Raw genomic sequence first — 15,608 nt, 5'->3', positions numbered from 1 at the left:
TAATGGCAAATTTTAATATTTGCATTCTGCAAAGGAATCTTCATAAATTGATGACTGAAATCAGAATCCAGTTAAAGCAACAATTACTGCATTTACACTATCTTGACTGCTGTGTGTGAATTTTTTTAGTTGTTACATGGCTTTTCCTAAGCTTCCTTTAAAATTCTTCTAGCTTTTTCAGACAGCTTCTTAGAATTACTAAGGCCTCAGCAGATAGGCCTAAGATCTGAGAGGTTAATCTGTGCAAGATAATATTATTGAAAGAATGACTGCTTTTTAAAGTACTTTAATCTTTGCTGTGCAAAACTTACATCAAATATTTAATACCATACTGGTGCACATTTTAAATGTATTATATTTTGCCTCTTTCAAAAATCATTGATCCTAATGCTGAATGCCTGATCTTTCCATTATTCATTCTCACAGGTACTTACAAAGGAATTTTATAGTCTTCAGTCTTCTAGCGAAACCCGCATTATTGAGCTGCAAACACAGAATTCTGAGTTTCAAGCAAGATTAGATACTTACGAAAAACTTGAAAAGGAGCTTGATGAGATAATACTACAGACAGCAGAAAGTAAGTTCTGTCACAAGTTGTTTTATCTGTAGGTGTTTCTGGCATTACAATACCATTTTTTTCATGACACTTGGAAGATATTACAGTGCCTGTCATTCTTCTTCATTATGCCTGTCAAGTTAAAGGCAGTAATTATTTTGGTAGAAAATATTAATGGCAGGTTTCTAAGTGTACCTGTAAATGTGTATCAGACATCCATATGTCTAAGTTTGTGCTTATTAAAAATTATCTCAGTATTTATTTCTCTTTTCCTTATTCTAATAATCCATTATAGTTAGATACAGTTTCTAGAATTCTTCTATTATTTAATACATTTTAAATGTCAGGAAGCCCTCTTTGTTGACAGGCAAATACAAGTTTAATATTTCAGTACCATGATTAATGTGAATTTTTTAACTAATTGGAAGGAGAAAGAAAACTCTTCCTTCTTTGAACTAATAATAATTAGACATTAAATAGTTGTTTGTGGCAGCTCAGTCTCTTCCGAGTACTAAACCATGGATTAAGATTACTCTTGAAAATTTTTGTCTCTCATTCACAAAAATTAAAATGTTCCCAAGCACAGAAAAAAATTGTGTAAAATCTCTATTCATTTGGTTCTCAGCCTAAATCAATCCAGAAAGCATTTCTAATTTGAAACTCTGACTCTAAAAATCTTCTAGCCAGGACATAAACAGAGTAAGACATTCTAAAATTTCAGACTAATTCAACTGTCTTCTCCTTTTCTCTTTCTTTACTCCTTCCAAAAATAGTCACATTTAGAAAGTATTCTGTATAGAAAATTATTGCACAATCTTATATATAAACAGTAGTCTCTAGCAAAGTGTGCATTGCCAAGATGCAGTGATATTAGGGTATCTTTAGTAACCAGACTGCACATCCTTTATTAATTTTTTGCACTGCAGTCTGTACTTAGAATGGCCTGACTACCCAAAGGTTCCAGTCTGACCATAAGTATGTTTGCTGTATACATGCTTCTGTTTTAGTCAGTAACATGTTTTTTAAAGTGTGTGTATTTATAAACATGCCCAAGGAATATTTATGTATTAACATAAATATTGGACCTTACCTTAATTTTCTTCAAGGAGAAGGTAGAGTTCAGAACAATGGTTTTTAGTTACACTGCTTTACATTTTCTTACACGTCTTGGGACAGCAGTAAGGTTTTTTTACCAGATCAATATGAACTTATTCTTAAATATCTGTTTTAATTACAATTTACATTCTATGCTACAGAATGCTGAAGAAAGGAAAGTTTCCAAATGAACTGTTCTTTTAAAATATGACTTTATTTTCTGATTTCCTTGGAGGAAAAAAGGAGTTACAGCTTCATATTAAGTCAGTATACTTTCTATTTAATAATGAGCTTGCTATTTCAGTGTATTTGATACAGAAAGTTAAGATAAATACAAGTTCAGTTTAGTGTCTTAGGGAAAACAGAAAATAAAAGTATTTTTAAAAAAAAGCTCTTTGAAGGAGAAGACAGATATACTTCCTCCTGTGTCTCAAATTATGCTCTGATAGTTATATGTCATAAATAACTAAAAGTAGAAAAATAACTGAAAGGAAATAAAACTATTTTTCAAATTGAATGTGTTATAGAAATATTTCAGTCTCTCTTTCGGGGAATATAATTTAGACAGAAACATTGTGTGGAAGACAATTAGAGTTTTTCACAACCTTTAGTGATAATAAGGATTAATCTTCATTCCTGTGGTCACCTCTTTATATTTAAACAGCATATAATGTTTTTTTTCTTCATCCTGGGTCATGAAGCTGCTTCTGTTTTACAATATTTGGGGATGCCAGTGGGGGTTGGGTTCTCTGGACTTTTTAAGAAACTGTTTATTTATTTACATATGTGAGATGTCTTTTGTCATATAATATATAAATTATTTATATATATATATATACCTTTTTCTTTTGGAAAATATGCATATGGAAGAGATTTCTGAACTTTTACTGTTACTCCCTGATCATTATGCCTCTTTAATAATATTGAAATGACATGAAACATCCTATTCAGGAAGCTATCAAGAATTTATATAGCCACTTCTTAAAGTCCCTGAGAGGTTTCCAGATAAATAACAGTAGTAAATTTCCTTAGTATTTGTCTATTTTTTCTTTTCAGGATACAATCTTCACATTAGGGTATTTTTATTGTAGAGTAGTGTTTGATTTTTCTTGTTTCCTTTCGTTAGTATCTTTCTAAGAAAAAGATTGAACTTATCTGTATCCTCACAATGGCACATCCTTGCTGAGTAGCATAAGATTCTGTCATTAATTAGCACCCCTAGCTTGTAAAATGTATATTTTACATCATAAAGTCAGGTGAAGTACCTGGAATGTTGTATGAGAAGCTCAAACTGATAAAGAATATTATTTTGATACCTACAACATTTCCAATTTCTTTTTTTGTTTGTCTTCATGATGTCTTGTCTTCAAACATCTACTGGATACTATGGACAGATCTTTCTGATAAAGGACATGATCTTTCTGATATTTTTCTGAGTCATACGACACTGTATATGTAACCAAACAGAAGGGTATTAAAAAGGCAGGTTAAGTTATTCTTTATGTTTTTCTGAACCAGAGGTGTTTACAGCACTGAAGAATTCCCTGTCATGTATAAGACGGATCTGAAGTGCTGCTATCTTTGTAGTGCCACATGAGTAAACTTCTTCTGTCATACTGACTGAAATTTGTATATTGTTTTTAATGTAACTAGACATGTGACTTTCCACAGGTACTTTTCTAGAGGCTCTTCTCTTTCTAAATGTGTTTTAAGAATCCTTGTTTAAAATAGCATTAAAGGGTATTAGACAACTGAGAACAGAAGTTACAGCATTTTACAATTTTTTGAGAAATTAAGATATTTCTGATTTTGAGGCACTTGAGCATAAAGAAAAATGAGTCAGATAGGACTCACATCATTTCCTATATTTGTTTCTCCTGTTCCCAACTATTTGATTCATCAAAGCTTTTGTGTGGTGCCTGGGCTGGTGTTTACTTGTTCTCCCTCCTTCTCTCACACCCCTGCCGCTCCCGTTTTTCTCATTGTCCCCCTTTACCCCTCTATTCCCCTCTCTGCTCCAGTCTACTTCACCCATATACTTGTTCTTTTTCTTTCTTTTTTTTTTTTTTTTTTCTGGTCCACTTCTTCTTACAGGAGAGAGGAAATCTGAATTTCAGAACTTGAAATATGAACATACACATTTTAATCTTGCTGCTATTGGGATTTCTTTTCAAAGCAATTATAATCTGTTTAAAACCCTTAGAAATGCATTTTCAGAAATCAATCACCTATGGAGGCAGAGATTATTTTAATATTTCTATTTTTCATATACATAAGAATATAATTTTTGCCCTTCTCTGAAGATATGGGTAGCATTTGTTTTCATCAAGTGTGGTGAAATTTCTGATCACCACAGCCTTTCACAAAAACCACAGTGAGCAGCCTCAGTGTGATGTCAGCTCCCATAGCAACATTAGGTATCCCTTCTGGTCCTATGGACTTAGTCCTGTCACCTTAAACACTCCCTAATTATATCTTCCTCTACCTTCTCATGTGTGCACAGAAAATTAATTCTTTAGACTAAAAAACTTAAGCAACCTAACCTTCTACTACTGAATTAAACTTATACAAGTAATATGTATTTTGTGACCATACTAACAGTATGAATATTCAAGTTAACTGAACTATTTTCCTTTACTTTCATATTGCATAAGTCTTACGTTAATAATAAAAAGTATTGTAAGTAATTAAAGTGTGGCACTATTTTTAATGCTAATAGGGAAAAAACTGTTCACTCAAGTCCAGAAGGTTGCACCAACTGAAAATTTAGCTTCTAGAAAAATGTTTTTGCATGTTGAGTTATAAATAGAATTGCTTAGAAGTTTGTAAGTTCTGACACTGTTCTTCAACAGCACTTTTCTGCAATTTTTTGCAGTGGAAGATGAAGTTGAAGCTGAAAGGGTTCTTTTCTCATATGGATACGGTGCTAATGTTCCTACAACAGCCAAAAGACGACTAAAGCAAAGGTAAAAAAAAAGTACCTCATGAATTTACTTGTTCAAGATAAACTAAATGAAGATTACATGTTTTGTCTTAGAATCCAGCCAGCTTGATTAACATAAAGAGGTTTTATAATGACTTAAGCATACAGGAATAGATTGAGGACCAGGACCTGTTAGTGAAGTTGATGGATATGAATGAGCATATACGTTTTTTCTAGGTGATTGTAAAACCTCTTCTCATTGACTTTCAGAAAGATTACTTATAATTGTATAAAACTAAGCAGCTGTAAAAACAGATTCGTTACAATGTTTACATTTATCTAATAGGACATGCATTATTAATACTCTAAAAATCATTGTATTTAATAGTAAGAAAAACATATCTGTCATGATATTAAGAAGGACAACAGTTCAGAGCATCAGTTTTATCTTCACTAATACAGGACCTGACTCCACTTGCATTTTTTTTTTCAGTTTGCTCTGGTTTGGCCAATTTGAAAATTTGATTAATAGACTAAAATGATGCATAGGTGAAAAACATACCTCTTGATCATAGTCATTTTTAACGAATAAATTTATATCATGCATTGTCTTTAAGAAATAATAGTGACATTTGAATGGCTCATTGTAAGCCTGTGTGTTGTGGCTATGACTCACTTCTCCCACGCAACTAACAACGGGTAAGAGGAAGTGACCTCAGGCTTGCCAGGGGAGGTTCAGGTTGGACAATTTCTTCACAGAAGTGATTGTCAAGCATTGGAATAGGCCACCCAGGGAGGTGTGGAAACACCATCCCTGGAAGGTGAGGAGTGTGCAAAAAACCTCAAAAGCCCTGTTGGACATCTGGTTTAGAAAACTTGTGAGTTCTATAGCACCATTTCCTAAAGCTTCAGTTTATTCCTCTTTTGTCAATAGTTTGGGCACTTTTCTAAGTTTCCACTTCAATCCTTCTTTTTCCTCACCTTTTTAGATTCAGTTTAGATTATTTATATATATATAAAAACTCTGTTAAATTTCCTTTGAATTCTGAGTCTGATGATCAGGCCAGGATTTCAGATATGCTTGGAAGACACTTTCTGTGCTTAGAAGCAGCTCTGTCAGAATGACTCATATACTCCACCTTTGTTCCAAAAGGCATTGACTAATAAACTGACTTAATCCTTCATAATAATGTTGGAGACTTCATAGACTTCCTTTATCTTTTAGAATTAAAAAGCCATAAAAGACTGTGTATTGTTTACCTGCTGTTTTGATTCAAGGAGAACTGCCATGCAGATGATATGTATGATACCTTTGGCTGCCAGAGTTTTTAAAAGCAAAGACTCTGACACCATCCTCTATGTTTAGCACCATTAAAGAAACCCAGAAATTTGCTGCTGTCCAGGATTGCTTAAGGAAAGAGACTGTATTAGAAATGTGAATAATCTCCTTTCTGGAGTCCACTGCCTGCTCTTTAATCCCAGACATATAGGATCCTAAATGAAGAGCTCTTTTAGGTTCACATCAAGCACTTCAGTCTCTGAAAATTTGTACAAAATCAACCTTTCCAAGCAGTGTGGGGTCTGTCTATACTTTTTTGGCCCCTTGCCAGAGACAGCTCTCTCTTTACTTCAGACATGGGTATTGTACACCCATAGTACTAAATTAAGCATGCCTGGGGACACTCTGAAGCATCAAGACCTAATTAATGTAGTAGCCCATTGCTGGAAAATAATTCTCGTGTAGGTTAAGTTATGTGTGAACAACATACTGGCGATGATTTGCTAGCCCATGCTGACTTGTCAGCTATGCCTAGGAACTGCTTGGGTTAGTTGCTGCTTTAGGTGTTAATGAGAGAATGCAGAGCACTACCAGGATGACTTTGGTGGTTTGCTAACAAGGAATTATCACATTCTTGAGCACTGCATAATTTTCTAGAATAGTTGGAATCAAATGTTTCTGGCATAAGACATCTTTGCACATTAGTCCCTTTGTCTCTTTGCTTTCAATTTAAACTAGTCAAAAAACATACTGAGAGGTATACTTGAAATGTGTACTTTTGTTATCCTTAAATATTTGCAAATTCAGGTGAAGTTCACTGAATAGCTGTAGCTGGGAAAATTACAATGGGCTACCTTCCTAAATTTGCCATGGGAAGGTATCCAAGTTTTCCCTTACACTCTAATAGCTACTAGTCAAAGAATTTGCTCTTTTCTCTTTTGTACTAGGTGAGATTAGTGCATGAAAGAGTATGTTTGTAACATAGATGAAGAATGTTTAGACTTCTGCCAAATCCAGAAGTCTATTCCATTTTACTGAGCAAGAGATGGAGGTTATGGCCGGTCAAATTTTCAGATAAACTTTGTACACTCATCTAGATTTATGCACTCTTAAGCCTAATCTTCAGAGTAAATAATCTCTCCCTGTCAATCTGCTTTAGACCACTTACCCTCTCTTAGATTCTGTATCATAGTCAGGAGCTGGCTACGGAGTTACTCAAGAACCACCTGGATGCAGTCCTGCACAATGTGCTCTGGAGGTTGGACCAGATAACCACTGTGGTCCCTTCCAACCTTGCCCATTCTGTGATATGTAAGAGTTTGGAAGACTAGGTTAGATGTCTGCTAGTGGGCTCTGCAGTGCATATTGAATCGTCCCATTGCTGCTTATATGCTCTTGAGTGGATAATAAACTTTGATTCTGGACATGAAGCTTGCAAGAGGTTGAGGATTTAATTTTTTAACTAGGTTGCTTAAGTAGTTCAATAATTCTTTCTCTTCAAAGTTAATCTGTGACTCTAATTAAGAGTTTATTTAAAACAAAATTAGAAATAACTTATTTAGCATATTAAATGTCAGACAAAACAATTTTTCCTCTCTTTTGAAAGGGATAAAATACTGCATTTTTTAGTGTCTTACTGCAAAACGTGTATTAATGACCATTCTTAAACAATTTTTAAGTTAGAATTAAAGTGAGTCTGTAAAATTGCTAAAAAGTAAATAATCATAATTAGATTAAGGATGTTAACAGTATTTCTCCAGTTGTGTAGTATTGGACAATTTGTATAGGTAAAATACTACTATTTTATTTGTATAAAATACTACAATAGCATAACTGTGGGAATGCTATTTTAATGCTGTTAAATTTTGTAATATTTACACGTGTTTTTCTAACTTTGACCATGCAGCATGTTTAACTATGTAGTTTATATATGTTAATATTTAAGCATTGCTGAAAAATTAAGGCAATCATTCCTGAAACATAAATGTGAGAATTTATTTTGCCTATTTTGGAAAAAAATCAAGTTGAGCTTGCTTTTTATTGGCACAGTGTTCACTTGGCAAGAAGATTACTGCAGCTAGAAAAGCAAAACTCATTGCTTGTAAAAGATCTGGAACATCAGAAGGAACAAGTAATACAGATTTCACAAGAGGTAAATCATTATTACACAAAAATTCAAATATGTAGAAACATTGCAGAACAGCTGTTCATAAAATGAAATATTTTCTAAACTGTGTTTTTTCATCTATTTGATGTTAAAAAAATACTTCATAATTAACCAAAATTCCATGATAAAAGTTCTCAAAGAAGTTTATATTGTGTTTTGCAACTAATATTGAAACGAGGATTGCTTTACAGGCTAAACAAGAATGTGAGCCAGATAGACAGCGTTTTGATTTCTGAACAGAAGAACAGCCAGCCAAGCTAATTTATTCTGTTTGAGACTTAATTGTTCAATGAATGTATCACTACTTCTTACACAGCTTTTCTGTTAAATCACTTTTGAAGATACTCAACTTCAACCTCAACTTGAAATGTCCCAGAATTAGGGCAGGCTAACTTTTTTAAAAATCTTCAAGATTGTCTTTTAATTTTTCTCATAGGAATGAAAGGACAACTAGGTTTGCTATTAAATGTGGCTACCATATGTAATTCTTATGCATACTATTTCAGGAATGTGGTTAACAGTTTGATTTTTAAAGCAGTAATTGCAAATTAGAATTACTACACCCAAGTACTTCACAGAGTGCAAATATTTGAATTCCTACATATTTTTAAATTACATGAATTTTACACATTTTGTATATATATATATATATATATTTATATAGATTATTTCAGTGAAAGATACATGAACGGTCAAGTTTGGTGATTTTTTAACCAATACAATAATTTGTTATGTATTCTTAGGTATATCATGGTAATTCCTATTTGATTACAGCATATTCTGTCATGTTCTTAGTGGAAGACATCAGGAAATTGGTGAATCCATTGTTATGCTTGGTATTCTTCTATCCTTCTTCTTTATCTTAAATTTTTCTGTGTTCCACTTCAATACATTCCTTACCCACAGTAGTTCTATACTTGGTTCTAGATCACTGATGAAAGATTCAGTATCAATGACCTTAGTTCAAATTCCTGCAACTTTCCACAGGAGTACCTTCAGCTCATTTTTATCCTGCCATTAAATTTTTGATCTTTTACCATATAATTGTATAGTTTAAATCACAATACAATCCAGTACAAAGTTAAACATTGTTTTTTTGTGTAAAGTTCTAAAACTTTTCTTTGCTATCTTTACATAATTTTTACTCTGAGCTGTTGTCTTTCTTGACTTTTTTTAAATTTAAAACCAAACCAGAGATCCTCTAGACTACAGCATGCTTAGGTAGCCCATTATTATTCTTTTGACTCACAAGTTTGTTCAGTCATCTAGATGAAGTCTAGCACATGGCTAAAAAGCTGATGCAAAAGTGATTTTATCAGCTTTTGGTTTGAACTTGGCTCAAATACTGCTACTTAAGTGCAGTATTTATGATACAACCTTTTCAGCATTTTAAAGGAGGGAGGAAAAGACCACAGTAAGTCAATAAGACCATAAACAGACACATTGACTCTACTTCCTTTTCTTAATCAATGGAAGCTGTTCTATTAAAACCCTTGAAATGCAGATTAGGGAGAGTAGTACCATTATTGCAGTGAAAATAGCGCACAATTAGAACAGAAAAGTGAGAAGATAATGTACTAGTTATCAATTTGGAGGTGGTGTGTTTCCTTTTTTGTGTGTGTAATAACAGGTTTGAAGTTTATCTTACTATGCAATTGGTAAAAGTCAATAGTATCCAATAATAATTCAGTAATAATCAAGTAATTATGCTTTACAAGTTAAAAATTTATGTAGTTTTACCTTTTTTTTGTAGCTTGACAGAGCAAATTCTTTGTTGAACCAAGCACAACAGCCATACAAATACCTCATTGAAACTGTGCAACAGAGAGATTCTCAAATAAGTCTACAGAAAGAACATATTACGCAACTTGAAAAAGATGTCAGGTAATTAAAATCATTGATTCTCATTTTACTTTCTCTTAAATTGAAGGTAAAATCACTTATATTTTTGTCATTAGAAAAAAGTTGTGCTGTTGTCCACAAAGTTGAGATGCTAATACTCCGTCACTGACCAACTCCAGTCTTTGTGCTGGAACTCTAACACTTTTTATTTTTTCTCAAAATGTCAGAAAAGGGAACTTTAGGTCTAAACCTAAAGTTTGGAAAAGTAGCTGTGCCAGGTTTAAAATGAGTTTGGAATTGAGAAAGAGCTATCATGAAGTAAAGTTCAGAAGATTAAAAGGAAAGAATGACACACCAGTTGTACAATAGTAAAAATAAAGAAAAAAAGTCAGAGAAAAATAAGAATAGTCCACAAGTAAAAGGGTGTTTCAGCCATAATTAGAGAAGATGGTCTCATGGAGACTCTCTGATTTGCTGCTGTATCCATCTGTCCGAGCTCTCTGACCACTGAGCAACTTCCTAGCATCAACTTGCCAGCAACTTCCCTAACACCTGATTACCAGATAAGCTGTTAGAAAATAATGTCCTTTGATTTTCAAGGAAGTTGATAGCCAAGTTCCACTACTCTGCAGAAGAATTAGCATTTTAAGTGTTAGGTGTTTATGTGGTGTCTTGGTTTAGGAAAAGCAAACAGTAGGTATTAGGAGACATTAATGTGATTCTGTTATGAAGCAACTACATGAAAAAATATAGGGTTTTCCACCAATCTACCGAAGCAATTAAAATAAATAAAACTAGGGTTCACCCTAATTTTAATACTTAATCATACATACTTTCTTACATATGTGTCTATTCAGATGTGTTCCTGTAAATGAAAGTGTGGCCTGACAAAAAATATTATATAGCAAAAAAAGGTAACACTTACTATGCATATCAAATATATTGGTAAGATTATTTTTTTTTCTGTATTTTCCAGTATTCCTTGTAAACTGAAAATAGCTTTTACTCCACTATCACAAGTTGGCCTAGTTTCATAGGCCAGAGAAATTCTTGGGAAAAGCCTAATGTCTTAGGTCTTTTGGTGCATATTAGTAGTCACTAATTTTGCTATTCATAACTCAACATTTAAAACAAAGGTAGCTGGTATTCTCTGGCACTCATGAGAAATCATAGTACTCTACACATACTGTAGCTATCTGTTTTAAATTAAAATATCCCTTAGGTGATTTCAGATTATTCTCAGCTATTCCAGAACTGCATCAGAATGGGATTTAAGTAAATTAATGATAATCCCTACCAAATATATGCCAAGTGAAGCTCTGCTGGATCAAAAGATTTAGCCCACTATTCCTATCCCTCTTAGTTTATTAAACAGCATTTTGTTGGTTTGTGCGTGGAATATTTTTGAGAGGATGAGTTCAGAGAATTAATGCTCCTCAAGGAGAGCCTTGCAGATAATGTTGGTGCTATTAGAAAAGTATTAGTGAAAACACTAAACATAGTTTATGAAGCCTGTTTTCTCTGTATCTCAGAGCTGAGGGAAAATTTTAATATTTGTAAAACTATTTCAAAATGAAATTGTTCTTTCAACCATTACCTATGATTTATAGTTAATACTGCAATTCTGCAGTGACCTTTAAACTGAGGCTTAATTTGTACTACACTTACATAAGGTACAATATTTTTTAACATTTTAAGTACAATAATGTGTTAGTTTTATTTCTAAACTGCAATTTCACAAGAATCAGCTAAAGGAAAAATAGCGCTTGAATTCTTGTTTTCAAAAGCTCTTCAAAAATACTTGTGATTTTTTGGATGCATTTTTTTTAATCTCATATTGGAGTACTAGATAGGAGACAAATTAATGTAGTGTTGCCTGCACCCTGACAATCAAGACTGAATACTTAATTTATCCTCACAGCTGCTCTGTGCTTGATCATAATTTTCCTTCCTTCCTTTTTTCAGTGTGTAGATCCAATGGTGGGTGTTCTTTTCATGCTCATGCTCATCAAGAGAGATGGTTCTGCATTATGTAAATCATGGATTCCCCAAGCAGAACAGGCACATCTGTTTTATTGGTGCCAGTGTTCTCTATAACTTCCCACTTAACTTGAGTGTGGAGGGATCAGCAAGGACTTATTTGCAAGTGAATTTACCTTTTTTAGTCTTAATCCATAATTGCCTTCTGTAGGCAGTGATCATGGCCAATAGTTTTTTTAGAACATACTCCTGGGGTGATTAGGTTGCAGCAGATTTCCCAGAATGATGAGTCAGTACTTTCTTGCAACCTATAAATGTTTTGCAGCAACCTGCAGCACTTTGTATTTCCATGTCTAATGAGGTTTGTTGGTTGTACTGGATGTGAGTTTGATTCTGTGATGAAACAAACTGTTGCTGGATCAGCACAAGAGGAAGACAAACATGAGGAAGGCTATCTATGACAGAAATCTCATTTTGGATGTTCTTGGGCCATTATCTTCATCAATTTTACAGAAAATGGTCTAAATTCACTTATGTAACGGTCCCTTAACAGACAGCAGATGTGTTGAGGATTCTCCACACTCACAATTTTATTAAAGTGTCATTTTGGACAGCAGTTATTTCTGCAAGAGGAATGGGAAAGATTCAAGCAGATCATTTTGATATAATATTTTTGACAAGTTCTGAAGACCCGTCTTAAGTCTCTTTCCAGTGTGGTCTTCAAAGTTCACTTAAACTAGAACAGCTTGCCTGCCTTCATCCTTAAGTGTCATGCCTGTAGAGCTAAGGCTGTCTTTCAGAGCCTTCATATCAAACTGTCTTCCTCACTTGGAAGGACTGTTCAAGTGATATTCAAGGTTGCCTGTGTCAGTAGCTGTCAGACTGAATCAGTGGTTTGGATTGGAAGGAACTTTTAAAGATGATCCAGTTCTACCTCCATGCAACAAGAGCTGCACAAGCTGTTGTAGTTTGGGTGAATGCTTAGCTGTGCTGCTCCATTACTGTGATTTGCATGAACAACTTAGGGACCCACTGCCAGGTTATTAAAGGTGTGCTGATACCACTGCTGAGGTTCAAGTGTGAGGGCACAAGCATATTACCATGCAAAGGAGAGGTTGTTTAGGAGTAATGGAAGCTCTGTCAGGTGTTGCCCACATATACTGTTCACTCCCTCTCTCATTCCCATCCCTTTAGGATTCTGCCAGGCAGGCCATGGGCTGTGCTGGCACTTGGCCTCAAACAGAACTTGGCACTGGAAGCAGAACACTTTTCGTGCTTCTGAAATGAGTTATGCACCTGCAGATATGTTACGGATACAAAACCTTGGTCTTGAGTGACAGGGAATCTTCAGCATGAATTTATAGGTGGTCTGCATATCTCAAAATACTCTGCTAAGTAACTTCTTATTTATATTAGACCACATAGCACTCTTGTTAATAAAAGTAAATAGTGATGGTTAGTAAGAGCAGTGCTGCGTGTGAGGATGACTCCTTGCTGCTATAAAGAAATCTCTCTAGTGTACAGTTCTTTAGGCAGAAATGAAAACATCACATTTAGCACTCCTTTTTGAAAAGAAATGCTTGTAACTATGTCATGCTGTGGGAAAACAAATCTCTGAGTTTCATTCTTATGTGTGTAGTGAAGTAATTGTAGTTTTAGTACATAATTTTCTGCTAAAAACATCTAGGTTTATAAATAACTGGAGATGTTAAAAGGACTTCATTCATAAAGAGAAGGTGTTTATTTTAAATGCAGTTACTCAAATTTCTCAGTACCAATGGCTGGTTTTAAAAGAAGTTCACTTACCCAAAAGCGCTACTCAAAAGCCTTAACTGTGTGGCAAATCCAGAAGCCATATAAGGATTTTGCTCACTGAGAAGCTTTGTACTGAAATGTTCCTTACCTAAACATTTTGGGTTCTCTAATTGCCATCCAAACATAAAGCTCAGCATAGGGTGTTAGATGACTTTTTTCCTGTCAAAGAATGGGCAATGAGCTTTTTATGAGAACATTACCATTCTGTGAAGTATGCACCATCTATTCCAATAGTCCTGCAGCTTACCAGAGAAATGTTCCAAGCAAAATTTGTAGAAATATGTCCTTTTTATACATTTTCTGACCTGTAATACAACTTTTAAAAAGTTGTTTGGGTTTGTTTTTTTTAAAAAAGTTTGAAAAAGTGATTTTAGTTTGTACACTTTATGGATAGATTTTTAAGCCTCCTGAAGCATTCCAATTAAAGTCATTGAGCAGTACTCTCCTAAATCTGTTTGAAAATCTGAGCTGTGGTTATTTAGCTGCACAATGAGAGATCACTGATTTGACATGTATTCTCTCTTGTAAGGGACTTTCGTTTGCAAAACATCTTATACCACCCTTTCTAACTTCATGACTTTAGAACAAAATTTAACCTAGACTAATAATTAACTGCCTGTTTTGAGCTAGTCATGTGTAATTTGCAGACAAGGGATAGCTTCACTAAATGGCTATATTATATATTCAGTTATATGTACAAAACCTCTATATATACACTATTTGTATTTGGTTTTTTTTCAGTGGTAATACTGTATCTGAATATAAAATGAAAAAAAAAAAAAATTCAATATTGGACTATTCAACTTCATGCTAAGGGCAAAGTAACAGAAAGGCACAAGCCATTGTGCAGAAAGGCACAATCCACACAGCATCTGGAGTACAGTTCACTGAAAAAGAAACATACTTTTTTTTTTTTCCAAACTAAATAGAAGTAATAATAAAATCCAGTGCTATATAAACCCATGTTTATTTTGTATGTCCAGCATAAACATATTATTCAGAATATCTAATTATAGAAGATTCTGAACAGGATAGTAATTAGTATATTTACAATTAAGAATTAAAATGGTTTAGTTGCCCAAATTGAAAAGCATTTATAAGGCTGAAACTGGTAAATGTTAGTATCCATTCTCCAGAAAAATCATGTTACCTAAAAATGTGTTACATACGATATCCAAGCTACCTTGACTTTAGATCCTGAGTGAAGCAAGACAAAACAAGCCAGTGGTTGCTATGAGCAATGCGTATGCATGTGACAAGTGTATTTATGGTAAGCCTGCATTCCTGGTACCTGAATTAACCTGGCTAGGCTTTGAAAGCATGATGGAATGAAACTGGATGCCCTCCCAGACAATCTGGTTTCGTCTAGAAAAGAACACAGAAAAAGCAGGACCTGCACTGCTTTTCAGTTAGTTCTCTAACCTGGACTTTTGGGGCCAGTTTTATGACATACCATAATGGGCACTTTCTCCACAGTCAGGGTGAGGCCATCAGTTACCAGGACTGTGGACCACATCATGGTCCCATCTTTTTAGATGAAAGTTTCAATCCTTCAGCTCCAGTGTGAGAACCTGGTTTGCCTAGACTCATAGATGGTGGTTTCAGAATCATAGCAAGACACTTGAGGTACTTCATCACCAAATGGAGCAGCTCATCTTTGCCTTCAGCTGTAGGTGTCCACCATACATGGTAAATCAAGTTATTTCTGTGATCCATGTGAAAGATAACCTATGAAAGGACTCCAGTGTCCATCCAGATCAGTGAAGGGACCTTCTTATGTGGTGACAAATTGTCTAGTACCAACAGAAAGAGTAGGTTACCAGGATGTGGCAAGGGAAGGATGATCCTTCAACAGTTCTCACTTAGGTCAGCTAAAAGAGATTGTAAAGCTGCTCTCTTGATTTGTCACACTGACAATTAAACATGGACTAGGTTAAACAACTCTTCAATG

The 15,608-nt window shown here is 34.3% G+C and overlaps 1 protein-coding gene across 6 annotated transcripts in view; it reads left to right on the top strand.

Annotated features, from left to right (window-relative positions):
* The window catches only part of PIBF1 (progesterone immunomodulatory binding factor 1), a 104,390-nt gene that overhangs the window by 66,048 nt on the left and 22,734 nt on the right, over positions 1 to 15,608 (top strand). For all 6 annotated transcript variants that reach the window (XR_015284541.1, XR_015284540.1, XM_086881078.1 and 3 more), the window contains 4 exons: positions 427 to 577; positions 4,527 to 4,617; positions 7,903 to 8,005; positions 9,774 to 9,904. Coding sequence is in view for 4 of the 6 variants with exons in the window: in XM_086881078.1 (XP_086737204.1) it covers positions 427 to 577; positions 4,527 to 4,617; positions 7,903 to 8,005; positions 9,774 to 9,904 (476 nt within the window). In the remaining 2 variants the exon portion in view is untranslated. The remainder of the gene's footprint in view (positions 1 to 426; positions 578 to 4,526; positions 4,618 to 7,902; positions 8,006 to 9,773; positions 9,905 to 15,608) is intronic.

This window comes from Cyanistes caeruleus, chromosome 3 (assembly GCF_971803275.1).
Source record: "Cyanistes caeruleus chromosome 3, bCyaCae1.hap1.1, whole genome shotgun sequence".
Lineage (NCBI taxonomy): Eukaryota > Metazoa > Chordata > Aves > Passeriformes > Paridae > Cyanistes > Cyanistes caeruleus.
Note: the sequence above shows the minus strand (reverse complement) of the source record. Positions and strands in the feature narration are given on the sequence as shown.